The sequence below is a fragment of the Leptonychotes weddellii genome, chromosome 3, assembly GCF_054177405.1.
Source record: "Leptonychotes weddellii isolate Sample4059 chromosome 3, ASM5417740v2, whole genome shotgun sequence".
Lineage (NCBI taxonomy): Eukaryota > Metazoa > Chordata > Mammalia > Carnivora > Phocidae > Leptonychotes > Leptonychotes weddellii.
Genome location: NC_138371.1, coordinates 93,030,252 through 93,047,925, shown reverse-complemented (window position 1 = coordinate 93,047,925; position 17,674 = coordinate 93,030,252). Strand labels below are relative to the sequence as shown.

At 45.1% G+C, this 17,674-nt stretch overlaps 1 protein-coding gene across 1 annotated transcript in view; it reads right to left on the bottom strand.

The window, feature by feature from the left end:
- Positions 1 to 17,674, bottom strand: part of CFAP221 (cilia and flagella associated protein 221) — an 81,517-nt gene that overhangs the window by 32,113 nt on the left and 31,730 nt on the right. The window contains exons 8-12 of the mRNA XM_081815489.1: positions 9,347 to 9,506; positions 6,047 to 6,167; positions 5,851 to 5,962; positions 5,296 to 5,404; positions 2,561 to 2,648 (exon numbers count right to left, since the gene is read on the bottom strand). Of these exons, the coding sequence (XP_081671615.1) occupies positions 2,561 to 2,648; positions 5,296 to 5,404; positions 5,851 to 5,962; positions 6,047 to 6,167; positions 9,347 to 9,506 (590 nt within the window). The remainder of the gene's footprint in view (positions 1 to 2,560; positions 2,649 to 5,295; positions 5,405 to 5,850; positions 5,963 to 6,046; positions 6,168 to 9,346; positions 9,507 to 17,674) is intronic.

The window sequence follows — 17,674 nt, the reverse complement described above, 5'->3', positions numbered from 1 at the left end:
AAAAAAAAAAAAAAGAAACCCCCTCCTTGACACCTCATCCCCTTCTAATGGTCCATGCTCTGACTCTTACCCCCTGGTCATCTCAACTTCTCAAGAAACCAGTTACTCACTTCCCTGCATTCCTCGAGCCATTGGCCACTTGGCTTTTTACCTCCACCTCTCTCCTGGGGTTGCTATCCCTAAGGCAAACAAGGGCTTCCAAGTGGCCAAACACACCCTGTACTTCTCAGGCCCAGCCAACCTGGATCCCTCCCCATCTGCTTTTTTAGTGTAGTCCAGTTCTCCTGACCTCCCTGACCATTTCCCTTCTGTCTCCTTCGCTATCTGCTGCTCTCCCCTCAAATCATGAGGTTCTCTGGCTTTCCCACCTTGAGCTACCGGCTTCTCGCGCCTTTCACTTTCCCCAGGTCACGGCGCTGTTCTGTGCTCTACTCTCTACCTCTCTGCTGAGGTACACTTGTTCCTGCAGCCGCCACCTGGATGCCCTCCAGCACCCCCCCCAGATGTAACATGTCCCAGGTTGAACTTTTCATCTTCCCCTTTCTTTGGTATTTGGGATCTCATTTAAAATCACCAGCACAGGGGCGCCCGGGTGGGTCAGTCATTAAGCATCTGCCTTTGGCTCAGGTCATGATCCTGGGGTCCTGGGATCGAGCCCCACATCGGGCTCCCTGCTCAGCGGGGAGTCTGCTTCTCCCTCTGCCTGCCGTTCCCCCTGCTTGTGCTCTTTCTCTCTGTCAGATAAATAAACAAACTCTTAAAAAAAAATAAATAAAATCGCCAGCGCACACCCCAGCTGGACCCCTAGGAGCCATTTTAACCTCCCTCTTTCTTTCCCCTCAGTCACTGCACTTGGCACATTTTAAATCCTCTCTTAATGTTTCTGTGCCCCGTCTGGACTGTGCCCTTCTTGAGGGCAGGGACGGTGGCTCATTCACTAGCACAGAGTCTTACAAAGAGCACTCGTTAAACACACCTGAGAAACAAATACACAGTTGGGTTTGCCTGGCTTCCAAATGCTGGCAATTCCAGACTTTGCTGTCACACTGACCTACCTGGTCATGCCATGTCTGTGTCACCTTCATCTTTAGAATAGTTAGAAAATATCATCCCATTGGGGGGTGGACAGAAAACTCAATATTTTGTTTTTAAAATCCAATGCAGAGAAACAGAACTACAATCAAACTAAATTTCAATGCCCATCTAATATGTGCCTTCCCTAAGTGCCAAGGTTTACTAATTCTTTTGTCTCTCTTATAACAAATAAAGAAAGGCAAGATAAATTTATTCAAATATCTGATTGGGCTCCAATCAGAAAGAAGATCTAGGAAGAAAAATGTATTCTATATGAGAAATATATTTATATCTGACAAGATACATGTTTTTCCCCAATCCTTCCTACCCAATGCTGCCACTGAGCATGGGAAGCTCATGCTCCTAAGCTTAAATATATGTGTTATGGTTGAACCATGTCCCTCCAAAATTCATATGTTGAAATCTTAACCCCTAGTTAGCTCAGAATGCGACTGTGTTTGAAGATACAGTTTTTGAAGGTGTAATCAAATTAAAATGAGGTGGGCTCTAGTCCAATGCGACTGGTGTCTTTTATAAGAGGAAGTTTGGACAGAGAAAAAAGAAGGTAAAGACACAGGGAAAAGATGGTCTAAAAGTCAAGAAGAGAGATCATTCCCTCATGTCCCTTAGAAGATCATGCACCTTGATCTTGGGCTGCCAGAACGGTGAGAAAATACATTTCTGTTGCTTACACCACCCAGTCTGGTACTTTTATAGCAGCCCAAGCAGACTAATATGACACGAGATGATTCTGCAAGTCCTACCAGCCAAGTCCGAGCCCCTGAGACAGGAAGCCCAAGCCGAGCTCCTCTGGCTGACGTGTGTCCTGCGCTTCAGTGACTATGGGCCTGTCCCCAGTGTCCCCTGCACCTGCCCTCAGGGAACAAAGTCTCACATGCCATGGTGAGCCCAGGGGTGTGGCAGTCCCGCCACTCCCGTCTCTACCCCTCCCTGAATCCACAGGTGCTGCCTTGGCAACCCAGCTGTGGCCACCTCCCCTCAACCAGTTTGTCCCCCTCTCTGCTCAAACCCTTGAGTGTCTCTGACTTGGAACTTTTCTCTGGCTCTGGCATCGCTCCTGGTCTCTGTCTTTGGGTTCCTCTTACTCTCATGCTCCGCAGATCATGGGACAGGCGTACCTCACGCCCAGAACTCCAGCCTGAATTTGAGGCATTCCCCTCCCTCTGAATTGAATGCCTTTGTCCTCTTTACTACCTTTCCCAAAATCATACCATGTCTTCCAAGAAGCTTTCCAATCAGATGAGCTCTCTCTCCTCTCTGGCCTTTGACTCCCCACAATATTTAGTAGAGGTTTCTTGTGACATCTACAGCTAGCCTTGATTTACGGTTAGCAATTAACTTGTCATCAGCCTCCTCCCCTCCCAACATAACTTTGTGTTCTTTCTTCTGATGTGGCATCTTGCATATAGCAGGAATTCAAACTATTTAGTGCAATCAACATCATCGAATTAGCATTGATTCTGACCTTATATTTGGTGTCTTCTCTTTGCCGCTCTTCAATAAGGTCTTTTCTAAATTTAAAAGACATATGATCTCTACCAAGGTGCACCTGCCTGGGGAGAAAAAAAAACAGCTTCCAGAACGCATCGGAATACCATGGCCCATTGGGGGATGGAATGGCTTAGATTCTCCACAACTGAAGGGAGGTGCAGAGATACTGGAGGAGGGCCACAGGGGAGAGAAGTTGTAGAGACTACAGCAACATAACTGAGATGAAGACTGTGTTCTACAAAATGAAGCATCTCTCCTAGCCACGCAGGCTGAATATTTATGAGTAAAAGAAAATCTGGATGCTCAACATCAGTAGTCATTAGGGAAATGCGAATCAAAACCACAATGACTGATGTACTACATTACACCCACTAGGATGATGATGATGATAAGAAGGAAGGAAAATAACAGGCATTGCCAAGGATGTGGACCAACTGGAACCCTTGTACATTGCTGATGGGAGCATAAAATGGTGCAGCCGCTGTGGAAAACAGTCTGGCCGTTTCTCAAAAAGTTAAACATAGAGTTACCATATGACCCAGCAATTCCCCTCCTAGGTATGTACCCAAGAGAACTAAAAAGATGTGTGCACACAGAAGCTCGCATATAAATGTTCACAGCAGCCTTCTTCACAATGGCCAAAAAGTGAAAACCACCCAAATGTCTGTCAACTGATAAGTGGGTAAACAAAATGTAGTAGGTCTGTACAATGGAATCTTATGCAGCCATAAAAAGGAATGAAGTCTTGATAGATGCTATGATGCAGATGAACCTTCAACCCGTGTTAAATGAAAGAAGCCAGTTACAAAAGGCCACATACGTATGTATGATTCCATTTATTTTAAATGTTCTATAGAGATATAAAGCAAATAGAGCAAATCTATAGAGATATAAAGTAGATTGGTGGTCGCCAAGGGCTGGGAAGGGACAGGGAATGGGGAGTGACTGCCAAATGGGTATGGGGTTTCCTTCTGGAGTGATGCAAATGTTTTGGAGTCGCGTGGTGGTGACCGTTGCACCACCCTGTGAATACACTAAAAACTTCTGCATTGTCCACTTTAAAATGGTTAACATGGTGACTTTTGTGCTTTGTGAGCTTTAGCACAGTTTTGAAAACTCTGGTATGTAATGTATCGATCACGGAGCCTGGCACGTGTTCAAAATAAATAGTAGCTATGATTTTAAAAGGGGAGAGGGTGTCTGGAGAACTGTTTGACTGAAGGAGCCTGGAGAGACCTGGAAGCTAAATACAAATGGTCTGACCTTTGTTTGGATGCTGGATTCTTCTTCTCTGAAAACAAAAAACAAAAAGCCCGGATAGAAAGGACATTATTGAGACAACCTGGTAAATCTGCAGATAGGCTAGTGATTCTAATAGTATGGTGTCAGCGCTAGATTTCTTGGAAGTGATGATGCTAATGTTGGAGAATGTCCTTAGGAGCTGCGTGCTAAGGTCTCTAAGAGCGAAGCTTCGTGATGCCTGCAACTTACTTTCAAATGCTTCAAAAGCAGGTGTGTGTGAAGTGTGCCTTTGTGTGTATGTTTGTGTGTGTGTGTGTGTGTGTGTAGACAGGGGAAATCTACGTGGCATAATGTCAACAACTAGTGAATCGATGTCAAGTGTATATGGGTGTTGCTGGCAGGTTTAAAAATCTTTTGACAAAAAAAGGCGGGAGAAAATATTCAGTGAACGACAGAATCTTCAAAACTGAATTGAGGTTGTGATTTCAGGCGTGCTACAAAGCACAGAAGTAAGGAAATACCCCAGTGTTGGCAGTGGTCATTGCATTATAGCGGATTTTTTTCCCTTTTCTCCACTTAAACAATATATATTTTTTTCGGGTTCTCTACAATGACAGTGTGGCCATTTTTTACAATAGGGAAAAGAGTATTTTTAAAAAATGATCTGCAGTGACTTGGAGTACTTCCCATCTAACCAGGGCCAGACCAGGAACAGAGGCTGCTGTGGAAAGAGAGGTTGCTTCTGTGAGACATGAAGGACACCGCCCTGGGCAAGCAGGGTGGCAGGCTGGGGGACACCTGTGAAGGCCCGGGAGGTCGGCGCGTGTTCTCTCTGTCCGGGAAGTGTGGCGTGGGGCACGGGCAAGGGGCCTCTCCAAGACTCTTTCTAAGAGTCTCTTTTTTAGCTCGGTTCAAGAGTTTCTAAAGTTTACTTTAGTGGAGTCTGTGCACACGGATACTTCTGGTATGATCCGGTAAAAACCTGGGGACAGGGCTGCCTTTTGACTGCAGGAGCACAAGACAGAGGTCTCACAGCTGAGTTCTGGAACCTCCACCCGGAGCCTCTCGCACCCCAGCTTGCACTGCTGGGCTCCCCAGAGGCGCCTGGGGCAGACAGCCGGGGGCACAGGGGCTGAGGTGGGGGGGGCGGGGGGAGGGTGTTGAGATTCAGGGCCCCTAGGGAGAGACGGGGTGCTGACAGCAGTGGCCAGCAGGGAGCAGTGTCCTGACGTCTCCCACAGTTCACTCCAGTTCTGACACTGTCTGGTCACACTTAGGAAAGAGCATGGTTTGGTCACAGTGATTTATGCCGAATGGAAACTTCTAAGGTCCAGGGGAGAAGAGGGATTAATCAAACTTTCCAAAGGGCACAAAAAGCGATTATATTTCATTGTGTCTCATTGTATAAAAAGCCATTACTACAAACACTGTACTGTCCCTTGATATAAATAATTGTTCAATATTTACCACTTAAGGTGATTTTCGATCTCTTCGTCAGTGTCCTGTCTGACTTTCTGTTCAAAGAGTGCTTCCTTCATCTGTCTTGTTTTTGAAATCTCATTGCCTTGGTCCAAAACTGAGGGCAAGAGCAAACAATGATTATGCCAGTAATCAAATCAGAAGCATTTGCCGAGAGAAAACCACATTTCTTTTTTTTTTTTAAGATTTTATTTATTTATTTATTTATTTATTTATTTATTTATTTATTTATTTATTTGACAGAGAGAGACACAGCGAGAGAGGGAACACAAGCCGGGGGAGTGGGAGAGGGAGAAGCAGGCTTCCCACTGAGCAGGGACCCCGATGCGGGGCTTGATCCCAGGACCCTGGGATCATGACCTGAGCCGAAGGCAGACGCTTAATGACTGAGCTACCCAAGTGCCTGGAGAAAACCACATTTCTAATGGTAAAACATAACAGCCATCTAACTGAGTTTTGCTGTTGTTGTTCATAAATAGTAAATGTGACAAGCAATAATTCTTCACTATTCGGCCAGTGGCTGATTTACAATCAACTAGTTACCTTCTCTTAATTCTTTAATCTTCAATTTTCCTGGTTCTTGGTTTAAAACAGTTGCCACAGCAAATGGATTCGATAAATCTACTGGAAATCTCAAGTTCTGATATTCAATTTCCTGAGAGCAAAATCAGGAGGGAAAATTCATTATTTTGCTTCTCTATCATTCCTTCTATCACGTTGAGCATAACGTCCAGGTTACCTTAATCTTCGGAGGCTTTCGTTTTGGTGGCGGTCGCTGGAAAGGTATGTGTGTCATTGCCTTTCCTGGAGGAACGTCTACTTTCTTAGAAAGAGCATTTAATCTTTCAAATTCTTCTAATCTATAGTTTAAAACAGATATTAAATTACTATATAATCCAACAACTCAAGGTTCCTACTTTTTTTTAAGATTTTATTTATTTATTTGACAGAGAGAGAGCACAAGCGGGGGAGTAGGAGAGGCAGAGGGAGCGGGAGAAGCAGGCTCCCCATGGAGCACGGAGTCTGACACGAGGCTTGATCCCAGGACGCCGGGATCATGACTTGAGCTGAAGGCAGAGGTTTAACTGAGCCACCCAGGTGCCCCAAAGTTCCTATTTTTTAAAGACTTTTTAAGTAATCTCTACACCCAAGATGGGGCTCGAACTTACAACCTTGAGATCAACAGTCACGTGCTCTACTGACTAAGCCAGCCAGGTGTCCCACAAGGTTCCTATTTTTATGTTCCTTCTGATAATATCATGACTTTCAGTCCATTTAATGACTATAACTATACTGAAAATAAATCTGTGTGCTAAAACAGTGGTCTACTAAAATAAATGTAATGTTAGTATACCAGACTATAATCCTATATGCCAAAATCGTCTACCAATGGTGGCTCTTCCTTACCTTCTCAAAGAACATAACAAGTGGACCATATGACATGCTGAAAAATGCTCTCCTGGTCTAGTGTGATTCATTTCTCAGCTATTGGTTTTCAATAGCTAAATCTACTACATTTAAAAAAGTTCCTCCACTGATGTATGTTCCTAGTAAAAGAATGATTATGCCCAAGTGACTCAGACTAATGTTCGAGATCTTTTCTGCAACTGAAAACTGTTTTTGGACATTTATGGACACACAGACAGGGCTACTACCCTGCCTACAGAAGCTCCTGGAGTCGTTTATTATGGGATGTAGTAGAACTACGTCATGTTCAATGCTATGAAGCGTTTCTTTAGGTGAGAATATGTGAATACTAGTTTTGCAGGATTACGTATGTCCATGATATTACAGAAATATGAATACACTAACATTCATTCATTCTGATGGTCACAAACCATTTGCTGAACACCTACTGAACGGACCCCACTGCACAACACAGGGGACATGCCAGCAATCTCAAACTTAACATCGTCTATGGAAGAGTCTCCTGAAAGGTCAACGACCTGAGAGAACGTGTCCTTTGGTGAGATACCCACTGACTGACAAGACTGTAGCGTGCAGGGCGGAGGCACTGGGTTACGAAGCTAGAGGTGGTCCAGCACCCACATATCATCAGAACTTTGACATCACCTCTGCTATAAATATTGGGGAACAACAAAAAATTTTTGAAGGTGTTAAAAAAAAAAACAAAACAGGCTCCTTAAGGGATCTAATGCTGACAACAGAAATGAAGGAGTCTAAGGAAGTGATACATTTTAATAAGGAGTTACTCGTGGAACTTCAGCAAGTTCCACCGTATTCTGGTGGAATACTGGCTGGCTCAGTCAGTAGAGCACTGTATTCTGAAATAACAACAAAAAGCTCCCTGTGACACTTTCAGAGAACACCGTGGCCAGGATAATTTTTTTCCTAGACGGTGGAACTCATATGTTCTAGTATTAGTCTGCAGTCTGGGGAGACATGCAGGTCTTGAGACGGAGTCCTTGAAAACATCAAAAGTGCACTAAATAAGATATTAAACTCTGGCTGGGTGATCCAAACATAATAGTTTAGAAAGAGCGGATGTCTGCATTTGCGTGGTGCTTCTTCCGTACAACGCTCTTGTGTATTTAAGAACGTGTCTGTGGGAAGCAAAAATCCCACTCAGGTGATGTCTTTAAGAAAGTCATTTGTACATCACGCATATGATGTGACATGGCAAATCGCATTTTCCTGGCCAGAAAATACCAGAAAAATTACTACTGTCTTTTATTTATAGCCACTGCTACTTGTTTATTGCCATGATGATTTTATTTCTCCTATGGTTACCTGCAGGATTTGAGTTCAGCAGGCCACACTAACATCCCATAGTTGATTTAGGCTGCTTTGAATTTTTAGGAAGATCATGATATAAATATATAATAAGTCATGGAGTTAGTTCATATTTTGATATACTCTACTTTTAATATGCCTAATTAGGTTAATATGTGATGTGTATCTATGTGTGAGGGGAGAAAAGGAATAGCCAGCTATTTCTTTATCATTTTCCAAAATCTGTAAGGATTTTTCAAGATTAGGATTGATACCGTGACAAGTTTTCCTTTAGCTTTTATAAGACTCATGCATATTGGGAAAAACTTATCACTTTAACCAGGTACATTGGGATATAAAAATACAAGCTCACATTCATATAGAAATAGGAGTTCGGAAAAAATTTGTTATGAAGTAAAACTTAATCCCATTTCTCACCTTTACGTGGACTTGAATGCTGGGGATTCTTAAAAAAGAAAAACCCAACAAAACCTCCCATGTGGCACGTTCTCATTTTTGCCTTGCATCGAAGTCACTCGTGATCCATGACTGATTCAGGCTCCTCTGCTGTGAGCATCCTCAGAGTGCGGACTGTGTCCCATGGGGCTTTGCAATGGACATGGCATACAGCAGGCACTCAGTTAATTGTAACTAAGTAGAATGTTATATCGAACTTTTGAAAACAGTTATGCTGTTCCTGTCCTATGACTTACATTTGAAAGAGTGGGGGCGCCTGGGTGGCGCAGCTGGTTAAGCATTTGACTCTTGATTTTGGCTCAGGTCGTGATCTCGGGGTCATGGGACGGAGCCCCGCATCGGGCTCTGTGCTCAGCGTGGAGTCTGCTTGAGATTCTCTCTCCCTCTCCCTCTGCCCCTCCCGCTTGTGCACATTCACTCTCTCTCTCTCTCTCTCAAATAAATCAATCTTAAAAAAAATAAATTTGAAAGAACGTAATACATATGGTCATATATATACATATATGTAATATACATATATATAATACATACATATGGTCAAAACTCAACCAGCACAGCAGCAGTAATCAGGGAAGGCAAGTATCCCTCCATCCACCTTTTCTTGGTCATCTCTTCCCCTCTTGGCAGGAACAACACACTGCTATAAGCCTAGAGCTATTCTATGCATTATTGTTATATTTTAAAGAGTATTTTCTGAAAGTTCATCACTTTAAGTATGGTTTGGAGGGCATTCTGTTACAAGAAAGAAAGACAGAATGGAAGACATGGAGGCTCGGATCTTTTTTACAAAGTTTTAGGAAGAAACAAAGACATTCCAAAGCAGCCATACGGTAAAGCCATGTTGGGATGGCATGTTCCGGTGAAGACACATTCATATGGCTGAGAGTTGAACTGTGAGATCCACAGCTGCATTTTTATCCGCGCAATCCCATACTGGAATGGTTTGAATTTGACAGTCACGTTCACCTTCCCATTAGCCGGGATTATTCCTGAGGGGAAGGAAATGAGACAACACGGTTCTTTTTCCTGCGAAGCCCCATCAAAGAGGTTGACACACACACAAACACATTCTTCCCCTGGTAAGCGCAAGTATTTCTATTATCTTTATATAGTCTTTTCATTAAATCCATGTGAATCAACTTCGTCATGTTTACATTGATCTTATTTGCCAACCGCTATGTTAATTCTTTATAATAATTATTTGGCTCTCAGTCATATAAATATATACACATCCATCAGCGTTAGCGAGTCAGACACGAACTCCCAGAACTATAATCTTTAAGCCAATTACCAGATGTCAGTGTTAATGCTGGGAGCAACAAGAAAAGCTAGGAAAACACATACGAGTTTCTGTCCAAATAATTCAGTTCCCTACATTTTGGTGTCATTTGAATCTCTCCTTCCAAATCTTTGGGATGGACCACTGCTCCCTCTGAAGTCAAATATCCCACCATGCTTTGTTCCTCTTTTGTATCTCTGGGGCCAACAGAGCTTGGAACATGGTCAAGTGCTCAACAAATGTGAAAAGAAAAATAAAAGGGAGAAAGGAAAGGAGGGCGAGAGGGAGGAAAAGAGAAAGGATCAATGTAGTAGGTACAAGAAGGGCTAATGTTCTCTCTCATTTCCACTGAAGCCTCTTTGGTTTGCCTTCTAGATGATTTCTTATGCCCCTGTGCATTTTGTCTTTGCACGGTCCCTAAAGAGACCTTACACAATTCCCTCATAAATGCTTGGCGTATCCTCCTTCCCACCTATGCCCTCCTCTGAATCTTGTACCTCTGTCTCCCTTGTTCTCTATGCTCAACCACATGAACCTTTCACTCGGCCATCCAAGTATTCACTAAGTACTTACTCTGTGCCAGGCAATATTTTAGGCACCTGAGGAATAGGGATAAACAGAACAAAGTCCCAGATCTCACAGAGTTTACTTTCTAGCTGGGAACAGCAAGTAAGCAAACAAAAAATGAATATAAAATATAAAATCATGTCATGAATACCAACAAGAAAAGTAAAGCAGGGTATGGGGGAGGCAAGTGAAACGTAATGTGCTATTTGAGAGAGGATGAAGAGAAGGCTTCTCTGGTGAGAGGTTGCAGCCGAGACCTGAAGGCAGAGAGGGGCCCTCGTGCCAACCCTCCCACATTGGGCTCCTGCTGCCTCAGGGCCTTGGCACTGGCTATTCCCTCAGCCTGGAAAACCCTTTCTCTAGATCTTCTTTTCGTCTTTTTTAATCCTACTTTCTGAAATCACCGTCTTGCCATCTGCCTTCCCCTAGACTCAAATGCAGTTTGACAAAAGCCCATTATGATGTTCCCAGCTCAATAAATACTTGTTGAACAAGTGAATGAAACTCCTCCTGACTCTCCAGCCCTAGGAGCCTTCACTCCCCTACAGTTCTGTAAGCCCTGCAGTACCCACGTGCCACCCGAACTGTTGCCTTCTCGAGTTTAGAGCTCTCCCACTCGACTGCAAACCCCTAGAGCTGACATCGGGCCCCAAAGCTCGTTCACCTTCCCGGACCCCTAGTGCAGTGCTTCAGAAATAAGTATTTGTCAACTTCCTGAGAGCTGAAGTCCAAATCTTTTTTTTTTTTTTAAAGATTTTATTTATTTGAGAAAGAGACAGTAATCCAGAGAGCACAAGCAGGGGGAGCAGAAGGAAGAGGGAGAAGCAGACTCCCCACTGAGCAGAGAGCCAGATGTGGGGCTCGATTCCGGGACCCTGGGATCAGGACCTAAGCGGAAGGCAGATGCTTAACCGACTGAGCCACCCAGGAGCCCCCAGAAGTCCAAATCTTTAAATGACACCCACTAGCGACCCAAGAGCTCACTGCGGGGGAGAGTGAATCAACAGAAGAGCTCGGTTCTATTGGCCAACCTAGGATCTGTGGGACAGAAACTCCAAGGTGTCCTGCATGCAGTTCGGTACCTCGACCACCCACTAGGTCAAAAAATACACCATCTGACCTGCAGCTCACTGGGGGCTTTAGAATACGAACATTCTATTGCTTCTGCTCCAGCTCATTAACTTAAAAAAAATAACAAGCTCTGGAGCAAGGATTAATGTTTGCCTTGACCTGGCTGATTTATTTTTAAGTGCTCCCAGCCCGCACCTAATACCTAAAGCACACTGGAGGGGTAGCCCGGGCAACCAGGGTACACTGCTTTTTCCATTAGCAGGGATAGCAGGCAGCACGGCTCTGTTAGCGGAACTTGGCTGAGGCTGATGCTTGGCAAAAGCTAATGGTGGGAGAAGGGAGAGCAAGTCTCATGTTTGAAAAGTGAGAAGGCTCCCCCACCCCCAAATTCTGACTTCGTTTTAAAAAAACCCAAACCACAATTTTATGGCTTCAGTCCAATTTCATCTGGGGCCCATTTCGGATCACCACCCTTAACATCAGCCGGGATCATGTGAAATCACAGGGCAGGGAGGCTAGTGAGGCAGAAGGAGAGAGGAGAGAAATCTGAGAAATAAACTAAAGGCTTTCTAAGAAAATCCTAGTTTATCAATAAAATGGGCATAATGAAGAAAATGTAGCAACACTGAAAAATGCTACAATGATTAATGAAATGACCAGAAAATACCACTGAATCTTTGCCTTGATGATAATTATATAAAGTATGCATAAATATGGCCAGTCACCAAAAGGAGATGGAAAAATAAAAGTACGTTATTTTTAGGGTGGTTAGGCTCAGGACGGGGATCATTTTTAAAACATTTCTTCTTTCACGTCCATACAGCATCATTACAATATTGTTATACTTTTAAAATAACTTTTTCTTCGAAATCCTCAGAAAGCACAGATCATCCTCCCTAAATTATCATAGAGCCATATAAGCCACATGCTTGAAGTGTTAGCAAGTATTGGTCTTACTCTTCCAGGATTTAGGGTTTTATGAGCTGTGTGATGTTGGGTAAATTTCTTAATCTCTCTAAGCTTCGGGTGGGAATTTTTTTTTTTTAAAGATTTTATTTATTTATTCATGAGAGAGAGAGGCAGAGGGAGGAGCAGGCTCCCAAGGAGCAGGGAGCCCGATGCGGGACTCGATCCCAGGACCCTGAGATCATGACCTGAGCCGAAGGCAGACGCTTAACGACTGAGCCACCCAGGCGCCCTCGGGTGGGAATTTAATAGCTGCATAATTTAAAAATTGTCCATGAACAAGCCGCTGATGAACTCAGTGTTTTGGATTCACTGGATTACAGAGGGGGTGCTTCAAGAGTGTTCCTCCCATCCAACTCACCACCATGAGTCACATGTCACCCACTGGGACACTCGCAGGCTACCACCACCGCCCAGGGTGTACAGACAATGCAAACCCTGACTCGCTGGGCCCTGTATGAGCTCTGTGACTTGGCTTGTTACTTTACCTGAGGCTCAGTTTTCTCATCTGTAAAATTGGACAAAGTTTAAAGGAGAAAAGAGTATACAAGGTCTGGGATAATGCTTACTTACTACAGAGCGTGTGTCCTATGAATGTGTCCTTCCCAATGTTTGTGCCAAATAATATGAGTAATAATCTACTGTGTATTAAATTATCATTAAGATGTCAGGAAGAGGGGGCTCCTGGCTGGCTCAGTTGGTGGAGTATGTGACTCTTGATCTCGGGGTTGTAAGTTGGAACCCCACATTGGGCGTGGAGCCTATTTAAAGAAAAAAAGTTAAAAAAAAAAATTTCAGGGGGTACCTGGGTGGCTCAGTTGGTTAAGCAGCCGGCTCTTGATTTCAGCTCGGGTTGTGATCTCAGGGTCCTGGGATTGAGCCCCGCTTCAAGCCCCACATCGGGCTCTGCCTCAGCGGGGAGTCTGCTGGAGATTCTCTCCCTCTCCTTCTGCCCCTCCCCCCACTCTCTCTCTCTCTAAAATAAGTCTTGAAAAAATAAACAACATGTCAGGAAGAGGAAGTTTTTCTTGGGAAAACTTATACAGTTGACTATGAAACAACATGAGGGTTAGGGGCACAGACCCCCTGTGAAGTTGAACACCCATATATAACTTTTGCCTCCCCCCAAATTTAACAACTAATAGCCTACTATTGATCTGAAGTCATACCAACAATATCGCTTCTCGGCCTTTTGGCTAAGATCAAGTGTGAAGTCATACCAACAACAAACAATTAACACATATTTGCATGTACATTCTATGTATTATATGCTATATTCTTCCATAAAGCAAGTCAGAGAAAAGAAAATATAAAGAAAATCATAAGGAAGAGAAAATACATTTACAGTTGTGCGGTACTTATTGAAAAAAAAATCTGTGTAGAAGTGGACTCACATAGTTCAAACCTGTGTTGTCAAGGGTTAACTGTACCTGACCCATTTGAGTTTTAAAGGAGGAAGACACAATTGCCTCATGATGCCAAGCCACTGGGATGACTTCCTCAAATGCAGGCGATTCTACCAGTCATGAGACAAGGACTGGGCTGCCTCTGGGAAGGTCTACTTTAAAATTTAGGCCATGGGGGGCCTGGGTGGCTCAGTCAGTTAAGCGTCTCCTTCCATCCCCGTCCTCCCCAACTCCCCCAACCCCCTCCCCTAAACAACCCTCCCCCCACCTGGCTCATGAGTGAGCACATGCGTGCTCTCTCTCTCTCAACAAAAAAAATTTTTAGGCCTTGGACTTTCTGTAAAGGGGTGAAATATGAGCCCTGAGGCTTTCAGTTACCAGCTCATTTCTGTTTCCCCGGGAAGGACCAACTTGCTCAGCTGCCACAGAGATACTGACTGCTAATTACCCCAGCACTTACTTTATTTTTTACCTTATTTTTTAAAAGATTTTATTTATTTATTTATTTATTTATTTATTTATTTATTTATTTATTTATGTGACACAGAGAGAGAGAGACAGAGAGAGAGGGAACACAAGCAGGGGGAGTGGGAGAGAAAGAAGCAGACTTCCCGCGGAGCAGGGAGCCCAACATGGGACTCGATCCCAGGACTCGGATCATGACCTGAGCTGAAGGCAGACGCTTAACGACTGAGCCCCCCAGGCGCCCCCCAGCACTTATTTTATTAAAGAATGTATTTATTTGAGAGAGAGAGAGTGCTTGCGCACACACAAGAGTGGGGGGAGGGGCAGAGAAGCCCCAGCAGACTCCTGCTGAGTGCAGAGCCAATAGGGAGCTCGATCTCAGGATCCTGAGATGGGGACCTGAGCTGAAACCAAGAGTCAGATGCTTAACGGACTGAGCCACCCAGGTGCTCCTCCCAGCACTTATTTTAATCTTTAATTCCCTTCTCCCTCCAGCAAGCCTTGGTGACTGAAGCCAGAAATAATCAGTAAAATGGAGTCTTCGGGGATCTTCCTTTTCCTCCTGGTCCACCAAATACCCAAAACAGCAGACACTGGGAGCAGGAGCAGAACAGCCTGGGGCCCTGCCTATGCTGATGGGAAGCTGAGTAGAAGCTGAGTAGAAGGATGCTGGGGAGGGCCAAGCCAGGCCAGCCGCTCATTTTCCGTCAAGCCTGTAACCTGCACACGGGTATCACATGCCCCTCTCCTGGGCGCTGTCCAGCACGGAAAGACCGCTCAGGGAGGCCAGAGAGACTGCACCGGAATGCTTATCCTGAATTCAAGAGCTGCAGGAAGCATCACACACAGCACCTGCATTCCCCCATGGCTCACAGGGACACCAGGAGCCGCCCCCTGACCATGCCCCCAGCCTCACCAACCCTTCAGCAAAGCCTGTGCATGCCACCATTTGCCATTTCCATGGCCGGCACCCATCCAGGCCAACCTGGGCTTCCTTCCTAAGGGGACAGTCTGCTCCCCGTTTGTGCTACTCCAACCCACTCTCCCCTCAGGAGCATAATGAGGCCGAGACACCATCCCCTGCTGAGAACCCTCTCCTGGACTCCCTCCCAGCTCAGAACCAAACCCTAACTCCTACCCTCCTCAGATCCCCGAGGCCTCTCCAACTTGGTCTCCTTTTGGGCACACCCTCTTCCCCTTGGGTGCACCGTCCAGACACTCCGGGCTTTGGGACATCCCTCAAACGTGACCCTGCCAAGCCTGTTCTAACCTGATGGCATTGGGGGCTTCCTCTGCTTGAAACCCTCTTCCCTAGCTCCTGACCACCAGATGAAAGCAGTCACCATGTCTACCCTGGGCAATGTCCTCTCTGGGTGCCTGTCTCTCTCCCCCATACTGGGACGTCAGAGCAGGGAGCAGGTCTGTCTTGCTCCCTGGGGCAGCGCAGCACCTATCATAGCACCTGATGCACAGCAGGCACTGAGTGCTTAGTTCTAGAAGGAAAGCAAACGTGGGGCCACAGGGCAGGATTCAACCCAGCAGCAGGGCAAACAAGCCCAGCAGCATTTCTGGTAAAAGATGGTCACGTGAAGCTATTTGAACTTGACTACCCTCCTGTCAAACTCACCAAAACAAAACAAAAAAATGGAAGAGAAGGAAAATCTGTTAAACAAGGGAAATGACTCTATTTCCAAAGCCCGACAAAGCAGCATGCTTCCCAGATACTGTCCAGTAAGGCGTGGGAGTGAGCGGAGAGCCGGGAAGGCAACAGATTTCCCCAAAGGTAAGGGGAATGGCCCTGAAAAAATACATCTACCTACACTTTGATTAAAGTGACAAAACAGGGAATGCGGCTGGGCCCTGGAGAAGTGGGGATGAGGACAGAAGAGACCCGACCTCAGCATCCTGGAATAGCAGGTAGGCAGCTGAAGAAGTAACTATGTTGCCCTGACATTTCTATTGCCTCAGACCCGGGACCCGGAGGCTGGAGGTGACTTGATGGGGACCGAGGGGAGCAGGTGACCCCGCAACGGCAGGCACATGGCACAGATGACTCACCTGGCCTTCGTGAGCCCGGGGCAGCGGTAGGAGATATTCTCTGAGGATGCGGGAGCCCACGGACTGTGGCCAGACCCTGGCTTCCAATCCCAGCTCTGCCCTTGGACAACTTCCCTCAACACTCCATGCCTTGGGTTCCTCATCTGCAAAGTGGACCTATTAAGAGCATCGCCTCACGAGCGTCGTCGGGAGTATGAAATGAGCGGTATTGGTGTCTAGCACAGGTTAAGTGTCATGTAAGCATCAGCTACTATTCTAATTATTTTCACCATCATCATTCTTTTCCCACTTTATTCTTCTGCCGGCAGCAGGCCCTACTCAAAGCTGCGTAAAATGCTGAGTAGAACCAACAGAGGTATTATGCACGAAAACTGCAAATTCAAAGATTAATACACTTTGAAGGAGGAAAGGGACATAAGCAAAAGCAGGTGAAGAACACACATCACAAGCGGGATGACCTCAGAACTCGGGTGGTTCACCAGAGTCTTAAGAAATGACAGCCAGCCTGACCTTGCCACAGCGAGAGTTACCAGATTCAAGGAAGCAATGGTAGAACACACTAGAAGGAGACGAAGAGAGAGTCGGTGGGCTCGGGAGACACACAGAAAAAGGAAAAGGAAGCGTCACCGAAGTAGACACTGCATTAGAAGGAATGACAAAACACACACACATACACAACGCACATGCATGGACACATGCCCGTGGCAGGGAGGGATGAGGAATCCACACAAAATTAAATTATCTTAAGGAAGATAACAGATACCAAGGGCAAAGGATAGTTAACACATACACATAATTTATGTTCCTGAGCAAGAGAACAAAGCAAATAGAAGATTAAAATACTCAATTTTAATAGTTGAAAAATTTTCTAAAATAACAAAAGTCCTTTTTCTCCAGATCAAAAGGACATGCCACGTTCGAGGAAAACAAAGGATACAGAGCAACGCCAATACATAACCTGGCAAATTACTTAACCTCAATACTGAAAAAAACAAAAACAAAGAGAATTCTAAGGGCATCCAGAATTCACCTTGGGCAGGTAAAGATTCCGACCAGGCTCGGAATTCCTAGCAAATTCAAAGCAAGGGGCAGTTGAGCAATGTCTACGAAGTTCTGAGGTGAACAGAGTTGTAAACCAAGACTCTTCGACCCAGTCACGTTGTCCTTCAAGATGACAGGCAGCAGAGACATGGTCAAACATGCAGGCATTCTCTGTGTGTAGCCTCCAGGAACCTTTGGTTAACAAGCTGCTGACTTACACATTCCAGACAAGCCAGGGAAAGAACGGACGTAAAGAACTTAGAATGGAGAAAATGTGGAGCAAAGAATGGAGGTGACACCCAGG